The 16,726-nt window shown below is 40.2% G+C and overlaps 2 protein-coding genes across 2 annotated transcripts; one reads left to right on the top strand and one right to left on the bottom strand.

Annotated features, from left to right (window-relative positions):
• Positions 1–1,663: 1,663 nt before the first annotated feature.
• On the top strand, positions 1,664–12,791 carry gys1 (glycogen synthase 1 (muscle)). The gene is made up of 16 exons (XM_073494742.1): positions 1,664–1,829; positions 4,384–4,502; positions 4,974–5,155; positions 6,590–6,781; positions 7,025–7,210; positions 7,384–7,528; positions 7,647–7,764; positions 8,008–8,128; positions 8,271–8,377; positions 8,561–8,620; positions 8,916–9,108; positions 10,240–10,366; positions 10,465–10,560; positions 10,678–10,841; positions 10,929–11,009; positions 11,099–12,791. Exons 2-16 carry the CDS (start codon positions 4,385–4,387, stop codon positions 11,342–11,344), a joined length of 2,136 nt encoding a protein of 711 aa, XP_073350843.1. The 5' UTR covers positions 1,664–1,829; position 4,384; the 3' UTR covers positions 11,345–12,791.
• A 10-nt stretch (positions 12,792–12,801) lies between these two features.
• aspdh (aspartate dehydrogenase domain containing) lies at positions 12,802–16,187 on the bottom strand. The gene is made up of 8 exons (XM_073494745.1): positions 16,112–16,187; positions 15,875–15,932; positions 15,571–15,715; positions 15,366–15,450; positions 14,692–14,841; positions 14,148–14,371; positions 13,924–14,063; positions 12,802–13,024 (listed from the first exon to the last, which is right to left on the bottom strand). The coding sequence occupies exons 2-8, from the start codon at positions 15,927–15,929 to the stop codon at positions 12,987–12,989; spliced, it is 837 nt and encodes a 278-aa protein (XP_073350846.1). The 5' UTR covers positions 15,930–15,932; positions 16,112–16,187; the 3' UTR covers positions 12,802–12,986.
• Positions 16,188–16,726: the final 539 nt, after the last annotated feature.

Below are 16,726 nucleotides of genomic sequence, written 5' to 3'. Positions count from 1 at the left end.
AAAGGACCGTGTGTTCCCGGCAAAATGACGTCGGAGTCTACGTAACAGCGAGGGAGGGAAAACGGCTCAACAGTCAGTGAAAGAAAGCTTTGAATTTTGTTTTGTTTTTTTATTGATTTGAAAGGGCAATATGTAGTTTTGGGGAATAAATATTAATCAGAAAAGAAAAATCTTCATTGATTGATCTTCGTGACGTTTAAATTGGATAAAGAAATTGTCCCTAAAAGGAAATAACAATTTCATACTGTTTTACTTTGTTTATATTCGCGGGACCCTGCTTAGTAACCACCTCTAACTTCAAACAGCGTACTGGGACCTTATTTCTCTCTGTGGAAAGCTTGTTATTGTTATAAATTATGATTTAGGCCTGCCTTTATTAACTTCTAAAGTGTATCTTGAACATTTTCTCTGTCCCTCTTCAATAAATTTCATGTGAAATGATATCACTACCTGATGTTATTTTTAATTTATAAGTAATGCAGCAGGTACAGGGAAGGCTGCAGTGTTATTTTGCATAGATATGGGTGCAGCTCTCTAAAAGGCAATGTTTACATTGGCTAATAATGAACTCAGTTAGCAACCTGAAGGTATAGACAGTATAGTCACACAGTTAGTGAGTTGAGTGAGTTGTATATTGCACCTAACTTGAATGCTGGTAAGCTTTGTTTCTTCACAAGTTTCATAAGGCCATGGTCTGCAAGAGAGGCCTAAGACAAATTACATCTATTAAGATCACAAGACAATTCAGTCACACAAAACCTTTATCCCACACTGATCAATCAATAGGCCTCCCTTTCAAAACCTAAAAATTATCAGCAAGGAAAACTTAAGAGTACCTTAGAGCAACATGTGTCCCTAACTTGTGTTGTGAGGTGCATGGTACCATAAATAATTCCTCTCAATAGGTAATAATAGTAATAGAGTATGAAGAATCTAATCTGCCCTATGATATAGTGATCTCAACTTTAAACTCAACCAGCCTATCTCTGCAACTTAGACAGAATGTTTATATAAATAAAAACACATGTATACTGATCATACTGTGTGTCTGTTCCTATCCCTGAAAGTTTTGGTGCTTTTGTCACCCCCTCCTGACACACAGCCGGAGGTCACGCTGTAACACAGACCAACACATCTGAAGCTGGGAGGAGGATGATGCCATGCTCAGTGACACTTCAGCAGTGCAGATCATTACTGAAATCAGCGGCATGAGATACTAACTCAGGGCCAGCAGCTTTACCAATATAGACCCTGACCACTGTTCCCATGTGATTACTGTAGGATATATCACAGAGACATGTAGAGGGGTTGGGTGTCTTAATGTCACCGGTCACGTTGTATTCTCCAAACTATGTTCTCTGTTGACCCTGAGTTGATATTAAAAATAGGCTTAACCCCCTTCTCTCTTCTCATTGGTAAAAAAGAAAAGAAAAGAAAAAGTCGTCCATGACTCCCCTGTTTTGTATGGATGAAATGATAACTCACCAACCACCGCAGCTTTCTTTAACCTCTGCTCAGCCAATTGCGTCTCTCAGCTGAGGAAAACGCCCAGTTCCCGTCACGTTGTGTACAGAGGTGGAGACAAAGAGGAAACTGAGGCCAATGGGAGTGAAGCTCATGAATAATGTGACGCCAGAGACCCTGCATTCACCAACCCAACCTTCTTCCTGCATCAGCGAACGCATCAAACCAATGTGAATCGCTGGCATTTAGAGTAAAGCCGCCGCCCCCTTTTCCTCACTCTCCGATGGTTTCCTTTTTTTTTGGATTGACTGCGACAGCTGCCAATGAGTAGTTCATCTTCGTAAAGTTAGGACAAAAACCGAAGGGTGAGTACACATCTGTCTTTTTATTTTCCACAATGACAATAGTTGAATACTTCCTCAACGAGAGCGGCCGCGCGTCAGGACGCGGTGTCCTTTGCGCGTTTCCGCAGCTGGGTTGCAGACAGTGGGTGCCTGCATCATGTCACGTTCGTTCCTCATCTCATGAGAAAACACAGACGATACATGCAGTAGCATGCATACTCAGCCAGGAGGTCTGCTGGTGGTTTTATGGCGCTTTTGTGGCCTGTAGTCTTCGGACGATCAGCTGCTATCCGAGGTGGGCGTGCAGTGCGCCCCCCATAGCCTGCCTTGGGACAGGTGGGGGATCCTGTGCTTTACTAGACCTGTAGCTGGGCCTACTGGACAGAACAAATCAAAATATAAGTAAAGCGCATGGCATGGACAAGGGCATGATTTGGATTATTGTGATAGCGTGTGAATGTCAGTAGTCCATTGAAAAGCATCCATAAAGTGGTGTCCCAAGCAGGTTCCCACGGAGGGCCCGAGGGAATCCCAGGGAGTCCCTAAAGAAATGAGCACCAGTTCAACTACAGCAATGTGAAATGTACTCTCTAAGTCTTTATGACGATGGCAGTTTGTTCATATATTTCTTTTTCCCTCTGCATTTTATCAAACTAAAACTCTGTCTGTCCACGCTACTTTCACCTCCCGCATTAAAGAGCACCTGTCGATCAGTCATCAACTATAATAAAGTCTTCTGAAAGTCCCCCTCCACTCAAAAATTTGTTTTTCTTAATATTACTCAGTTTAGATGTTTGAGCCTCACTCTGCAGGATAAAAGTACAGAGTTTGACACTAGAAGGCTGTTTTTTACATTTATGAGCTGAAGGAGGGAAAGTTTCTCTGTGCTCACCTTAAATCTGAGTTTAAGCCACGTACATAGGCTATAAGCATGATGTTGTGACATCACAACTAGCCTGAAAGCCAATCATTGTTCAAAATGCAACTTACACAGGTGTGATGTGAAAACTTGATGCCTATAGCGGAGATGCACTGAGAAAGGCTATTCAGTGAAGTAGGAAACATTTTGTGTATAGTAATTACACTTTGGAAAGAACCAACATTTGCATATGCATCAATTCTATCTTTTTAGGAGAAGGAGTAGATGTAATTATAAGGTATTTTGTGGGAAAACATATCAGACACAAATATTAGTCCCAAGCAGAATATTTTACATGTCCGGAGAGGATGTTGAACTTATATCAGTCTGATGTGAATGTCTAAAGTATATGAAGGAAAGTTTATTTGAGATGCTGATTAGAGCACTCAGTAATCAGGTTGCGGTGCTCTGGTTTATCTGGGCTTGAACAGTGATGGACTGTTTACTGTCAATGAACTCAGGTCATTATCTTGTGTGTCGCTGCCATGAGCCACTCAGGAATTTGAGATCAGACTTCACACACACACACACGTTGTATTTCTGTTGAGCAGTGTAAAAAAGCATCAAAGTTGTGTACAGGATAGTTGTGGAATATGATTTCCCCTTGTCTATATGTAACCTGGTGTTTGGGAACTAGGTTTTTATTTTAGTTTTTCACATGTCTGAATTTCACGTGGTTACAACATTTCCGCAAGTTCCACAGTATTCCACAGTACGAACGTTGGATCAAGTTTATACTTGATCTGCAGCCATGTATGTGCCATCCTCCACCTCTGCATCCTCTCTCACGCCACTCCCTCATTTGTTCACGAGGTTGCACCATATCTGCAAGCAGGAACTGAACGCAGAGTTGTATTTTCAGTGCATCTTATGCTCATTCCTTGCTTTTTTGTCTCCACTGATAATGGAAAGACAGATAATTAAACTTCTGATGCATTGACAAGAGTGAGATTAGTTTAAATTTCACAGGCAAACTTGTCGTTTTTGTATACAAATAGACATGGTATGTGATATGCATGAATGTACACACTTGTTTTATGTAGTTAGTAGTAGTTGTATCATTAGCCAGAAGACACCCTTTGACCATCTTAGATAGTATGCAGAGCAAATACAGTAGACACACAATTGCTCACATGCATACACACACATGTATGTTGTATCCTTGTTACTCAATGTACCACTTCAAAGTTGTTTGTTTGACCAGGGTATCCTGTAGGAACAGCCAAAGGTTAAGTTTAGTTAACGGAAAAACAGTTTTCGATCACCAGAGTTTAACCAGACAGAAGGAGGTTCGTGAAAGAGTTGACAAAGGTTGTGTTTACGTCATAGTATTATAATGAAATAGTGTTATGAAATAGGGGGGTGGGGTTTGTTGATGACATACAGTACTTGTTTCTTGCAGGTGTGTGAGGAAATGTTGGTCAAGAGAAAGTTTAAATCCTTCACTTTCTGTCGTCACAGGCAATCCTCAAAGTTAAAGTGTCCTGATAACAAATGTAAAGAAATTGTAAACCAAGGTTGATGCTTTATGATTTAATTTCCTTGTAAGAAATAAAAACAAAAGAGCAAGTTTTAATGGAAAAGACTTGTTTCAGTGACAATCATGTAGAGTCGTAATGTGCTCCCATCTCAGCTGAGTGTGTTATGTTTACCCAGCATGCCGCTGGCTCGCAGCCTCTCTGTCACGTCCCTGTCAGGACTTGAGGAGTGGGATGAGGAGTTTGATTTGGAAGACGCTGTTCTTTTTGAAATTGCCTGGGAGGTCGCTAACAAAGGCAAGTGTTTCTGTGTGTGAGAATGAGTGTGCTTGTGTTGCACTTACACGGCAAAAACTCAAAAGCATATTTGTCAAATTTTTAGTCAAAATACCACACTTCACTTAATGTAAGACGCAATTACAAGTAGATATTTAGTGAGATAAAGAACACTTGTTTTAGATTATTTTCACTTGTTGCATTGACAGATTACAAGCAAGAAAAACCTGGATTTATTTACTTATTTTCAAAGAGCCATTTTTCCAGTGTATGAAAATAAATGGTATGCCAATATAAACACTGAATGAAAGGGAAAACTACAAATATAATGTAGTTTCCATGTACTTACACTGGTTATTCTCAGCAGGGAAATTCTAGTTGTAAGAGTCCTATCATCTTATTGCCACATATATATATATCAAGTCGAATCACATTATATCTTTGCCTCAATTTTGTGTGCGTACGTGTGGCATGTTTGCTGCATATGTGAAGTCGGAGGCATCTACACCGTCATCCAGACCAAAGCCCGTCTGACCTCAGAGGAATGGGGGGAGAACTATTTCCTGGTGGGTCCCTACGTGGAGAGCAACGTCCGCACTCAAGTGGAGTTGATCGAGCCCACCAACCCCACGCTGAAGAGAACCATTGACAAGATGAACTCCAGTGGGTGTAAGGTACTACCACACATACACAGTGAACACATACGCCTCTGAGTTAAATCTGTATGTTTCCCTCAAGGGCAGTCAAGGACTCCAAGTACTTGGAGTACGATTTGTGAATATGTGTGGTTCAAGTTCACTAAACTTAAAAACCCAGTTAGAGATCGTCCTTGGCCTCTCTTTCATATCTGACCCACTCGCTCTCTGGTCGGCCTTCTGTCCCTGACCACGTCTCTAAAAAGCGTGACATTTCCCCATAAAGGTTAGAGGTTGTATCAGTGTCTCTCTGTCTCTCTCACTCTGGAAGACACACACCAGAAATAGATGGCTGTCGGTGTGTGTGATACTTTTAATGCTTTGTGCTGTGTCACTCTGGGAGTGCTGTGGAGTTATGGGTCAAGGCTGGGAGTGGTAGTGGTACTATTTTAAAGGTATAGTGCAGCCTTTTCTACGAAGCCTATCTGGTTTACCTCGAGTCACATGGCCTTTAAGCTCAAGACAGAGCAGCACCATAGCACAGTTAAGATATTTTGGTCCTGTTAAACTTAGTCCCACATTCAAGTTTTGTCTTGAAGAGATTTCTGTGCTGGCAAGACAAACTTCATCAAGGTTAATCTTGGATTGTGGGGTTGAAGTATGTTTTTGTTGGTGGGATATGTCCCTTGAAGTACTTTTAGATTAGACACTGAAGGTCTAACCCATTTATTTACATTTTTACACATGGTAAAAGTAGATAACTTATTAATGCATGTAACAAATAAAAGGAGTTACTGATGCAGCTGTTTCTCTTTAAGTGGTTGATACTATTTTCTTGGTAAAATTATGATTTACCTAGTGATTAACCACAAATTTTTTAATTTTCTCTTTTAAACATTCTACAAGGGACCTTTAACTGCTTATGAAACAGTCTCAATGTAATACTGATGCTTCTATATGACCTACATAAGCAAACAAGACCAACAGTGGAGAGACTGGCTGTTTCTATATAGATATTTGTAATTTTGGTCACTCGGTTGGATTCAGATTACCTGTGTCGGATAAGTCAGAAAATTATAACAATTTTTTTGTGAGTGCTGAAGAAAAATTAAAGAGTGTCACAGCCTGAGGAAAGAAGCTGATCTGTAGTCTGGTGGTACAATACAGCACCAAAACAAAGTTAACTTTGTTTCACTGTTGTCATATTACTGTTGAATGAATCTTCTGTAGCCACAAATAAATACATTACCTCATCGGCATGGATTATGCAACAGCTGTGTTTGCATAAGGGTTAAAGACGAAATAGTATTTAAAATAGGTTGCATCATACAGAAAATGAAAGTTCTGTCTCGCTGTTTTAAAGTATCAATTGTAATGAGGGAAAATACGCCCTCACCCATGGGTGATGTGTGGCATAAAGACTGAAAGTAATTATTTCCCTTTTCTTCACCCTTTTTCTCCATTTGCCCCCAGGTCTACTTTGGGCGCTGGCTTATCGAGGGCAGCCCTTATGTCATTCTGATTGATGTAGCGTTCACTGCCTGGTCTCTGGACACCTGGAAGAGTGAGTTGTGGGACCTCTGTGACATCGGCGTGCCGTGGTTCGACCGCGAGGCCAACGATGCCGTGCTGTTTGGCTTCCTGACGGCCTGGCTTTTAGGAGAGGTCTGCAGCTCACATTTGGAGAACTAACAATTGAAAATAATTTCTATAAGTGAAAAATGTTACAGCTGTTCTGTGTTAAAAAGAGAGGTTGAGGTCCTTGAAAAGGGACAGATTACCTGTAGGTCCTTGAAAAGTCTGAAAAGGTCATATAATAGAAATGTCACATGAACAATAACTTATGGTTGAATTCATGTTGGGGTCCCATGTGTCGTCCATATGACCTTGTTTTCTCCCATATTACAGTACGCAGCTCAGTGTGATGAACCTCCGCACATCGTGGCCCATTTCCACGAGTGGTTGGCCGGCCTGGGCCTGGTGTTGTGTAGACAGAGACAGCTGCCCGTCGCAACCATCTTCACCACTCACGCCACACTGCTGGGACGATACCTGTGTGCTGGAAATGTGGACTTCTATAACAAACTTGCAGATGTATGTGTGAACACAGGAATGTAATATCACAGACACAAAATAATAGACAGATGTGGTTTAATAGTAAAGGTGATTTTTCTTTAAGTGAATTTAACATGTATACATAATCAAACAGCTTATGTATTCCACAAATAATTTGCTTAATTGTACTCTCTTGTTTTTTTCTCACCCAGTTCAACGTGGAAAAGGAAGCAGGTGATAGACAGATCTACCACCGCTACTGTTTGGAGCGGTCAGCTGCGCACTGTGCCCACGTCTTCACCACTGTGTCACAGATCACAGCCATTGAGGCAGAGCACCTGCTCAAGAGGAAACCAGGTGTGTGGAGGGGACTTCATGCGTGAAATTCAGAAACTTCCTTGACGGTTCAGTCTTTTCTCACTCATCACTGATTTCGGTGTCTCTCTGCTCACATAATCTCTGCCATCATGCACAGACATTGTCACTCCCAACGGGCTCAACGTGAAGAAGTTCTCCGCCGTGCACGAGTTTCAAAACCTCCATGCTCAGAGCAAGAATCGGATCCAAGAGTTCGTCAGGGGACACTTCTACGGGTGAGACAGAAACCCCTCAAAACACATCACACATTCACAGCGCAGTCAACTTAAGAACTAAAATTTGAACGATTTAAATAAATAAGTTTCACTGGGTTTCCCGTCTGTGTGATGGGGAAGAGACAAATGAAATTGAAAAGAATATAGTACTTATTATGCTATTATAACAATAAAAAAAAGAACAGATGTGTACACTGTAAGAGCTACACATATCCAGCTCTTTGTATTTGGTTTGACCCTCAGCCACCTGGACTTTAACCTGGACAAGTGTTTGTTCCTCTTCATCGCTGGAAGGTACGAGTTCTCCAACAAAGGTGCCGACATCTTCTTGGAAGCTTTAGCCAGACTCAACTATCTACTGAGAGTAAGTGTGTGTTAGTGTAGTTGTATCAACACTTTTGTGCATGTATTTAAGTGTTTATGTGTGAATGTGTGAATGTGTGGGTGAGAAGGAAGAGGGTCAATCCTCAAGGTAAACCATGTTCCTGTATGGTCTCCATGTGCAGGTCAATCACAGTGATGTGACCGTCATTGCATTCTTCATCATGCCAGCTCGGACAAACAACTTCAATGTGGAGACGTTGAAGGGCCAAGCAGTTAGGAAACAACTCTGGTGAGGTTTCTTCTTATGTTAGACAGAGTGAAGCATCGAGATGAAGTATTTAACTGAAAGTGTACTTGTGAGCCAGACAGCCAAAGTGCTACATTCACCCTTACCGTCTAGACACCTCGACTTCAACCTTTGTTTGTAGTTGTGTTATTATACATGTATTGTCTTAATTTTTGTCCCCGACAGGGATACTGCTCAGACTGTGAAAGAACGCTTCGGAAAGAAACTTTATGAGTCACTTCTAGTGTAAGTTGACAGCTTTCATTCTACTTCATGAACCCTATATGATGTGGAATGGTCTTGATACTGTAATACCATCAAAAAGTATGAAGAGACTGTATAATAAAACTTCTGTTGAACAAAACCCAAAAGTTTCCTATCAGACCTGGATATATAACAAGCTGGTTAAGTTGTTTTCATGCTAATTAATATTTTATTGTAGTTGTTTTTGGAAATTACTGAGAAATTCAAATACAAATCTTGCTTATCATTTTTTTTAAATTCAAAAGTTTCATTTCTCAAATGAGCTGTTCCCTTTTAGTGGACAGCTGCCGGATGTGTCAAAGATGCTGGACAAAGAGGATTTCACCATAATGAAGCGCGCCATCTTTGCAACTCAGAGACAATGCCAGCCTCCAGTCTGCACCCATAACATGCTGGAGGACAGCAGTGACCCCATCCTTAATTGCGTCCGCCGTATCGGCCTTTTCAACAGCTCTTCTGACCGTGTCAAGGTATGTCAGTTATCTTTAGTCCATAAAAAGTCCCTAGTTTGTTTTATAATTGTGTATTGAATATTTGTATAATTGTCATTACTAATGTTACTGACAAGAGACTACGCTTGATTTCGATCAGTCTGACTAATTTTCCAGTTAATTCGGTTCCTTAAAGCAAGCTCAGCATACTTATGCTGGGAGACTAACCTAGTCAGGGGCAGGCTACTGTCAGGCAGTTGCTTAACTAAAGTTGTTGTAACACTGACCCAACAGAAAATGATTTTATGACTCACGCTCTTGCATGCTGACATATTATTAGAAACTATCAGTGGAAAAAAAGTTTTGATAGAAACTTAAATAAATAATAAAAAATATATATATCTGCGTATGTATTCAATGATAAGTGATATCAAACATTTAGGCCTATGCTACATAAAAAAAGTCTCAATATAAATTACCCCAATAGAATGATAATAATGGGAAACCATGTTTAAAAATGTGCTGGTTAATGTATTGATTAATACATTGAAATTCTGTTAAAGTAAACGTAGATGTGTTAAGTGGCTGTATGGTTTTTAAATAAATTAAGTAAAAGTCTTTAAATAAGCCTCAACCCATGTATCAGAATTAATGTGATTTAAAATGGTGAAATATGGAATAACCTACTAGGGTAAATAGGGTAATGTATTCTTTCAAATATTATTAATAGACAAATAGTACAGCTATGTAAGTGTTTTATAGCCAATAGGCAAATGTACCATTTTAAAACGTTTTAAAACTTATGTTCACATGTAGACATATTCTTTTCTCCACACTTAGCAAAGGGTGACAAGTTGGATTCTTGGAAAAGGCCCTGCTCTGCACGAGTCAAATAAACAAATAAATAATAAACAAGAATGGAAAAAAAGACCCAAAAAACAACGATTGCCCTGGAACCCGTGAAGACTTCTTCTCACCTTATGTACATATCATTGTTCAGCCAAGGCACCCTAAAAATAACTGCATTTAATGTGTATGTGAGCAGAAACTGTGGCAGCTGGCACATCAATAACTGTTCAGGAGTGCACATGGTTTGAGTTTGTGCAGTGATTGTCATTCCATATTGTCACTTTTTTGAGTCTGACACTGAATGACTTCTCCCTCCTGTAGATTATCTTCCATCCAGAGTTCCTTTCGTCCACCTCTCCTCTACTTCCGATGGATTATGAGGAGTTTGTAAGAGGCTGCCACCTCGGCGTCTTCCCCTCTTACTATGAGCCTTGGGGCTACACACCAGGTATGACTCATGCACGCTGACGAGGTATTTTTATGTGTTTATGTATATTGTAAAATATTGAAATGTTAAACAGGCGTTACTGTTTCTGTCACCATCAGCTGAGTGCACAGTCATGGGAATTCCATCGATCTCAACCAACCTGTCAGGCTTTGGCTGTTTCATGGAAGAACACATAGCAGACCCCTCAGCATATGGTGCACTTCTCATACTTTATTTATCTGTTAAATTCTCCATGATTCTCAAAGTTTGTTTTTAAAAAGATACACAAGGATGACTTGCTTTTTTTCACATTGTTCTGTTTCTTTTTGCAGGTATTTACATCCTGGACCGGCGGTTTAGAGGGGTTGACGAGTCGTGTAACCAGCTCACTTCCTTCCTGTTTCAGTTCTGCAAGCAGAGCCGGCGCCAGCGGATCATCCAGAGAAACCGGACTGAGCGTCTGAGTGACCTCTTGGACTGGAGATACCTTGGCAGGGTGAGACTCCAAATCCCAAAGGACTCATTCTGTTCATGTGACAACTTCAAGATGATTTCATATTGTTTTTCTTGTTCTCTTCACTAGTATTACATATCTGCACGTCATATGGCCCTGGCTAAAGCCTTCCCCGACACCTTCATGTATGAACTGCAGGAGCCCACATCAGTAAGTTATTTATTGCATTCATTGAAATGAAATCTTCCCACCTCCAACCTCTCCTTGAGATTCTGACGCCTTATGGTTCTTGTCCTCAGACCTCGGGCTTCCGTTACCCACGACCAGCCTCAGTGCCACCGTCTCCAGCTCTGTCCCGCCACTCTTCCCCGCACCACAGCGAGGCAGAGGACAACGATGAAGACGAGCGCTACGACGAGGATCTGGAGGCAGAGAAGGACCGGGTGAACATCCGCCAGCCCTACACTCTGCCATTCAAAAACAAGTCTTCTGCTCTCCACGGGGCCAATGGAATCAGCGACGGTGTCACCAGCGAGAAAAACTGAGACACGCGCATGCACACACACGCAGTACATGCTAAACCTCACTAGTGAAAACCGATCTGTGGCAATCGTCAAAAGTCATCCATGTGCTCAGAAACTTAATAAATGAGTGCAGTTGTGTGAAAGCGAGTGATAAATTTAATATTGGCTTGTTGTGGAAAATTTGCATCACTGTCAGTGTCTTCCCAACTTGTGCGTACCTCAGAATTTTTAAAAAGTATCTGTCAGTTTGATATGTTTGGTTATTGTTTCAGTTGCACCAGCAGTGCAAGTGGAGTAGATGCAGCAGCTAGAAAGGGCTAAACGACAGCCCAACATGGAAAACAAATCAGGATTGCTGGATTTTGTAGTGTACTAACACTGGATAACATAAGCCTTGAATAAAATAACAGAGTAATATTAGGAGTCTCTGGAGGGGTTTTATACTTGATTTAAAGGTAGGTCAGAGCAGGGAAAACAACGTAACCCTCCTTTATACCAGCTTGTCATTTTTAAAATATTAAAGGTCCAGTGCGTAGAATTTAGTGGCATCTAGCAGTGAAGTTGCAGGTTACAACCGATGAAATATATCTCGTCTCACCCTATCCTAAGGTGGCCGCTAAAAACACAAAAGGTGGCGTAACATGGTTGACTCTGTGGATATAAAAGGCTAATTCCAAGGTAACGAAAAACATAACAATTCTTAGTTTAAGGTGATTATACACTAATGAAAACATAATTTTGAATAATATATTTCCACTTATGCCAAAACATCCCCATAAATCCTACACACTGGACTGGAAAGCAGGATCAGCTTCATTCCTGGTAAAAAAGGAAAAAAAAAAAAGGCCCATGTAAAGTGAGTGTCAGTTGCTGTGAGGACCGACAGAGAGCACCAGTTCTGTTTACTTGTGTTTGGCTTTCTTCTTTCTTTCAAATGCCTTGTTTACTACAGAACATCCCAGGATGGAAATAAATGTAAAACACACACATACACAACAACAAATAGCATCAGCAAAAAAAAAGCTGCTAGTTCTCTCATTTTGAGAATAGTGTGTGTTTTAACTTTCTTTCTGCGCCTTATTGTGTGACAGCCTTTCAGTGATCCATGAATAACCTCACACTCCCTTTTAATCCTTCTGTGTGTGTGCTTGTGTGGACACAGTTATTCTTGGGTTTCCCTGTTTTGGCAAGTATTTATTTGTGAAAGGAATAGATGTGAGACAGAAGGAGAAAAAAAGGGACTGTGTCCTGAGATGGCAACCATGTTTTCAGATGATGAGAAGAGAGAGAGCTGGAAAAGGAGTGAGAGTACGTCTTGACTATTTGTCTGTTATGGAAGAAGGAAAATGGTTTTACCAGGCGTGCACTCACACTCCCTGTAAGAGTTTTATCATTTGTTACAATCTTGCACCAGACGAACTTATAATAAAGTTTAAAGATATACCTATAAGTGTTTTACAAATTATAACTGACTCGTCTTTCTTTGTATGAATGAAGTTTATTAGGACACAAATATCCAAGGGTTGTTGGGTTTCCAAGTTCTAAGTAACATACTGATCCAGTGACACTATCCACACCACTTATCCACTATAAACAATCTGATTTATCTGGAAGTGGATCTGCTTTCTGTGTTGCAGTAAATCCTTCAGAGTTCTCCTCTGCTTCAGCACAAGTAAACTCGGCCCCCGTGACCTTTGCAAACTGTAAGAAAAAAGAATGAAACAGAATTGACACCATTTCACTTCTCTGCACACAAACAAACTCAAGATCTTTTCTCCAATTCTGACCTAGAAAGTTATTTTATGACAGATTAACTACAAATTTTACTGAAATAGTATTTTACTTAAGTATACTTTTGAGATATTTGTGCTGTAATTGAGTATTTAAATGCATTTATACATTTTATGCAATCCAGAGTGAAATATATCTTTTTTGAGTATGTTTTGGGGCATTTATAAGCCCTTTTATTACAGACAGGAAGGAAGAAGAGAGAGAAATTGTTGTTTTAACCCCTAAATTATCGCAAATTTGTCAAAACAAAATGGGAACGCTGTGCAAATCATAAATAAAAACAACACAATCATTTGCAAACGAACTATGTAAGCATAAGTTTACAAAAATGTATTATCTAATCATGTTTTTCACAGCGTCCCAACTTTTTTGGAAACAGGGTTGTGTAATAAAAATGTAAATATCGTTCTTCTGTCCACCACTCTGTATGTCCACTCAATTTATCTGACAGCTGTAGTTACTAGTTATGTTCAAAACTAAGATTTCACATGAAAAAGATGGGATAAGCTCATAAAACACAGCATTTGGTTAAAGATAAAACTCATTTTGCTTGTGACCCATTCCAAAAAGTTTCTTGCTGGGAATGCAAAGAGACTGAAGCTAGATCCTAAAAGCAAAGATTAGTCTATGTCCATACATTACATACATACATATCTGAATGCAGGACTTTCACTTGTAATGATCTATTTTTAGATTGGTATGTTCACCTAAGTAAAGGACATGAGAACTTCTACCTCCAGTGCTAGCAGCAAGCTGGTGGGATCCATCAGGAAATTTTAGGATGTGACAGGGAACCATGCAGGACTCACCAAGTAAACTATTCCAGAAGGAGTTGTATGTTGCGCTGCCAGTTACAGCTCCGAGTTTAGCTGGATTCCTCCTTACTGTGTGCACTGAGAAGCCACCAGGCCCAGTCACCTCCACCTCAACCACATGATAATCTCTCAACCTGGGGCAGGAAGAGGTATGAACATGTGATTCAAGCAGAAATGAAACTATGCATAAGGGCAATCAAATATGCAGAATGACTCACGCTGTATCAGACACAATCTCTCCCTGAACACCAGTAAAGCCGAGTGTTTCTGCTGCCACTGCTGCTGCTGCCATTGTGTTAACGTTGTTTGGTGCAAGTGGGCACAACTCTGCCACTGATCCTCTGAATAAAACACGCCGGCCCTCGTCCTCTGTCCAATCAGAGAGGACGTCTCCTGTCAGTCGGAAGCAGGATGGATGCTTGGACATTCGTATAAACAAAGCCTGAAAACAAATCAAGAGAAGAACACAATAAGGTTTACCAGAAGACACTTAAATCCTGAGTAGTGAAGTAAAATAAGTTTTCTTTGTTGTTTTTTTTTGCTAATTTCTCTTTAAATTTTACCCTTGCTCAAAACACAATTATAATGCTCACAGATAAAAGTAGTTTTCTGTGTTGATTTTATTCCCTTATTGGTAATTTGTGCAGCTAACCCAACTGGACAAGCTTAAAACAAAGTAGCTACATTTAAATTATCAAAGAGTGGCCACTGCATACCTATATTACTCTGTCTAATGCCACACCTTCACAATACCAATGTTACCTTCAAGCCCCCACTATCATTCAGCCTCTGGATGTCCTGGCCTCCCCATAATGCACCACTGGGGACATACAGCGTCCTACCATAGTTCTGAGCCGCCAGTCGCAGCTTCTGGTTCAGATCAGGGTTGGAGAGGGCAGAGGGAGAGCCCACCTGAGAGCAGGAGACATGAAGGATCAAAAGACATAATTCTGTGGTTAGCAGTTTAAACTTTGTGTCAGTTTTCATTTTCTGTAATGGACACATACAGCATCTATTATATTTTAAGAACACATTTATTTACACATCAATTTAAAGCAGAAAATATCCTTTCAGCTGTTTTACCCTCAGGCCCATCTGTTTTAGTGGTGTTACAGTTGAGAAGCAGGAACATAAGAAGCACATTTTTGATTTATCTATTTATTTATTTATTTATTTACTTTAATATCTCTCATATATACTGACTATACAAAAATCCTCACAATATTACATTCTTTAAATACTACTTACTCTGCCCACATTTTTCTTAAAATGGTGCAGATTAAACAGCTTGTTTCTGTTACACAGTTCAATCCATTAGCTTTCCCAATTGAACACATCATGAACAAACTCTTTACAGATGGGCTATGTCTATAACAAATAAAATATAAATCATAACCACAACATCCAGGCAGTGACAGAAAAAAATAAAATCTTACCATGAAATGAGACTGAGACAGGAAGTGAACCCCAAATTCTCTCACTATCTGTGGATGGCACACCTCTATAATCACATCACATGGCCTGTAAAACAAGTTTAAAAAAGATGTCATGGAACATTTGGTTGCACAGAGATGATATAAGACTCATTATTCATATTGTGTTTTGCCTGCAGGTTTATATTTCTTGTGAGTGTAATTCCACCTGTTTGCAAAGGATGACAGATCACCAAGTATGAGCTCTTCAGGAACTAAACCTTTGAGCTTGTCTGAATTTCTGTTCCAAACAAACGCCAGAGTTAGACCGAGAGCAGCACCATCTTTGAGGATCCTATCCACCAGGTACTGCCCTGAAGCGCGCACGCACACACACACACACACACACACACACACACACAGAGTAAAAAATGTACAGGACACTTTGTGACAGTATGATTCATCTTGTTGATAGAGTATTTAAGCAAAAGGATGAATGTCAGAAGGAGTGGATATAGTTTTGAAGGGCTGACCTAGATGTCCGTATCCTACAACTCCAATCCTTTGTGAGGAAGAGCTGGTTGCCATGTCCTACGTTGAGAAAGAAAGCATGTTGAGCAAAACCTACAACATTAAAATTGAACTTGACCACACAAACCAAAACACACACATGCTGGTCTGCTTTTTACATTACTTCCTATCTGAACATCTACCAAGATCTATCAATCATCTGGACCAGTATAACCCTTGTGATTTATTGCTCTACTCACCAGATAATCCCACACCCCTTCAGAGCTAATGTGTCTCCCAATTTGAAGCACTGCAACCAGCCTGCGACTCCAGAAATTGCGGGCAAGCAGAGTACAAAGTTTAACTGAGAGAGGCCATAGTTAATCATTGTCGGTTCATACATGTGGAGAACTGTCACATGCTGGGCTCCTCTTTCATTGAAACAATATCAGTCTCAGATGCACTCAGAATCTCTTGTAAAAAAGACTGATATGCACAATGAAATGTTGTGTTTCTTTTCTAATCTTGTTATAGTTGTTGTAGAGATTAATATTTCATTTAGAGACATGGTTCAAATGATTTCCCCAAAGAAAGTCCATTTAAGAATGTGGCCATTTTCCCACAATTAATCTGTCATTAGCAACAATCATCGGAAGTTCACATAAAGTAAACTAAGACAACAACCTTTGTCATATATTAGTTTACTACCAGTTTAACTTTGCCCCTTATGTGTTGATGTCACCAATGTATTCTAGCTGGAGAGGTCAAAGGTCAGCTGTTGGCCTACGAGAACTCAAAACAGGGAGAACATTGATTATCAGAGTGTAATCAGACGGCAAGGATCGTTCCAAAGTTCATTCGTCGAAATACCAACA

This window comes from Pagrus major, chromosome 23, assembly GCF_040436345.1.
Source record: "Pagrus major chromosome 23, Pma_NU_1.0".
Classification (NCBI taxonomy): domain Eukaryota; kingdom Metazoa; phylum Chordata; class Actinopteri; order Spariformes; family Sparidae; genus Pagrus; species Pagrus major.
The sequence above is the reverse complement of the archived record's forward strand: the minus strand, read 5'-3'. Positions and strand labels throughout refer to the sequence as shown.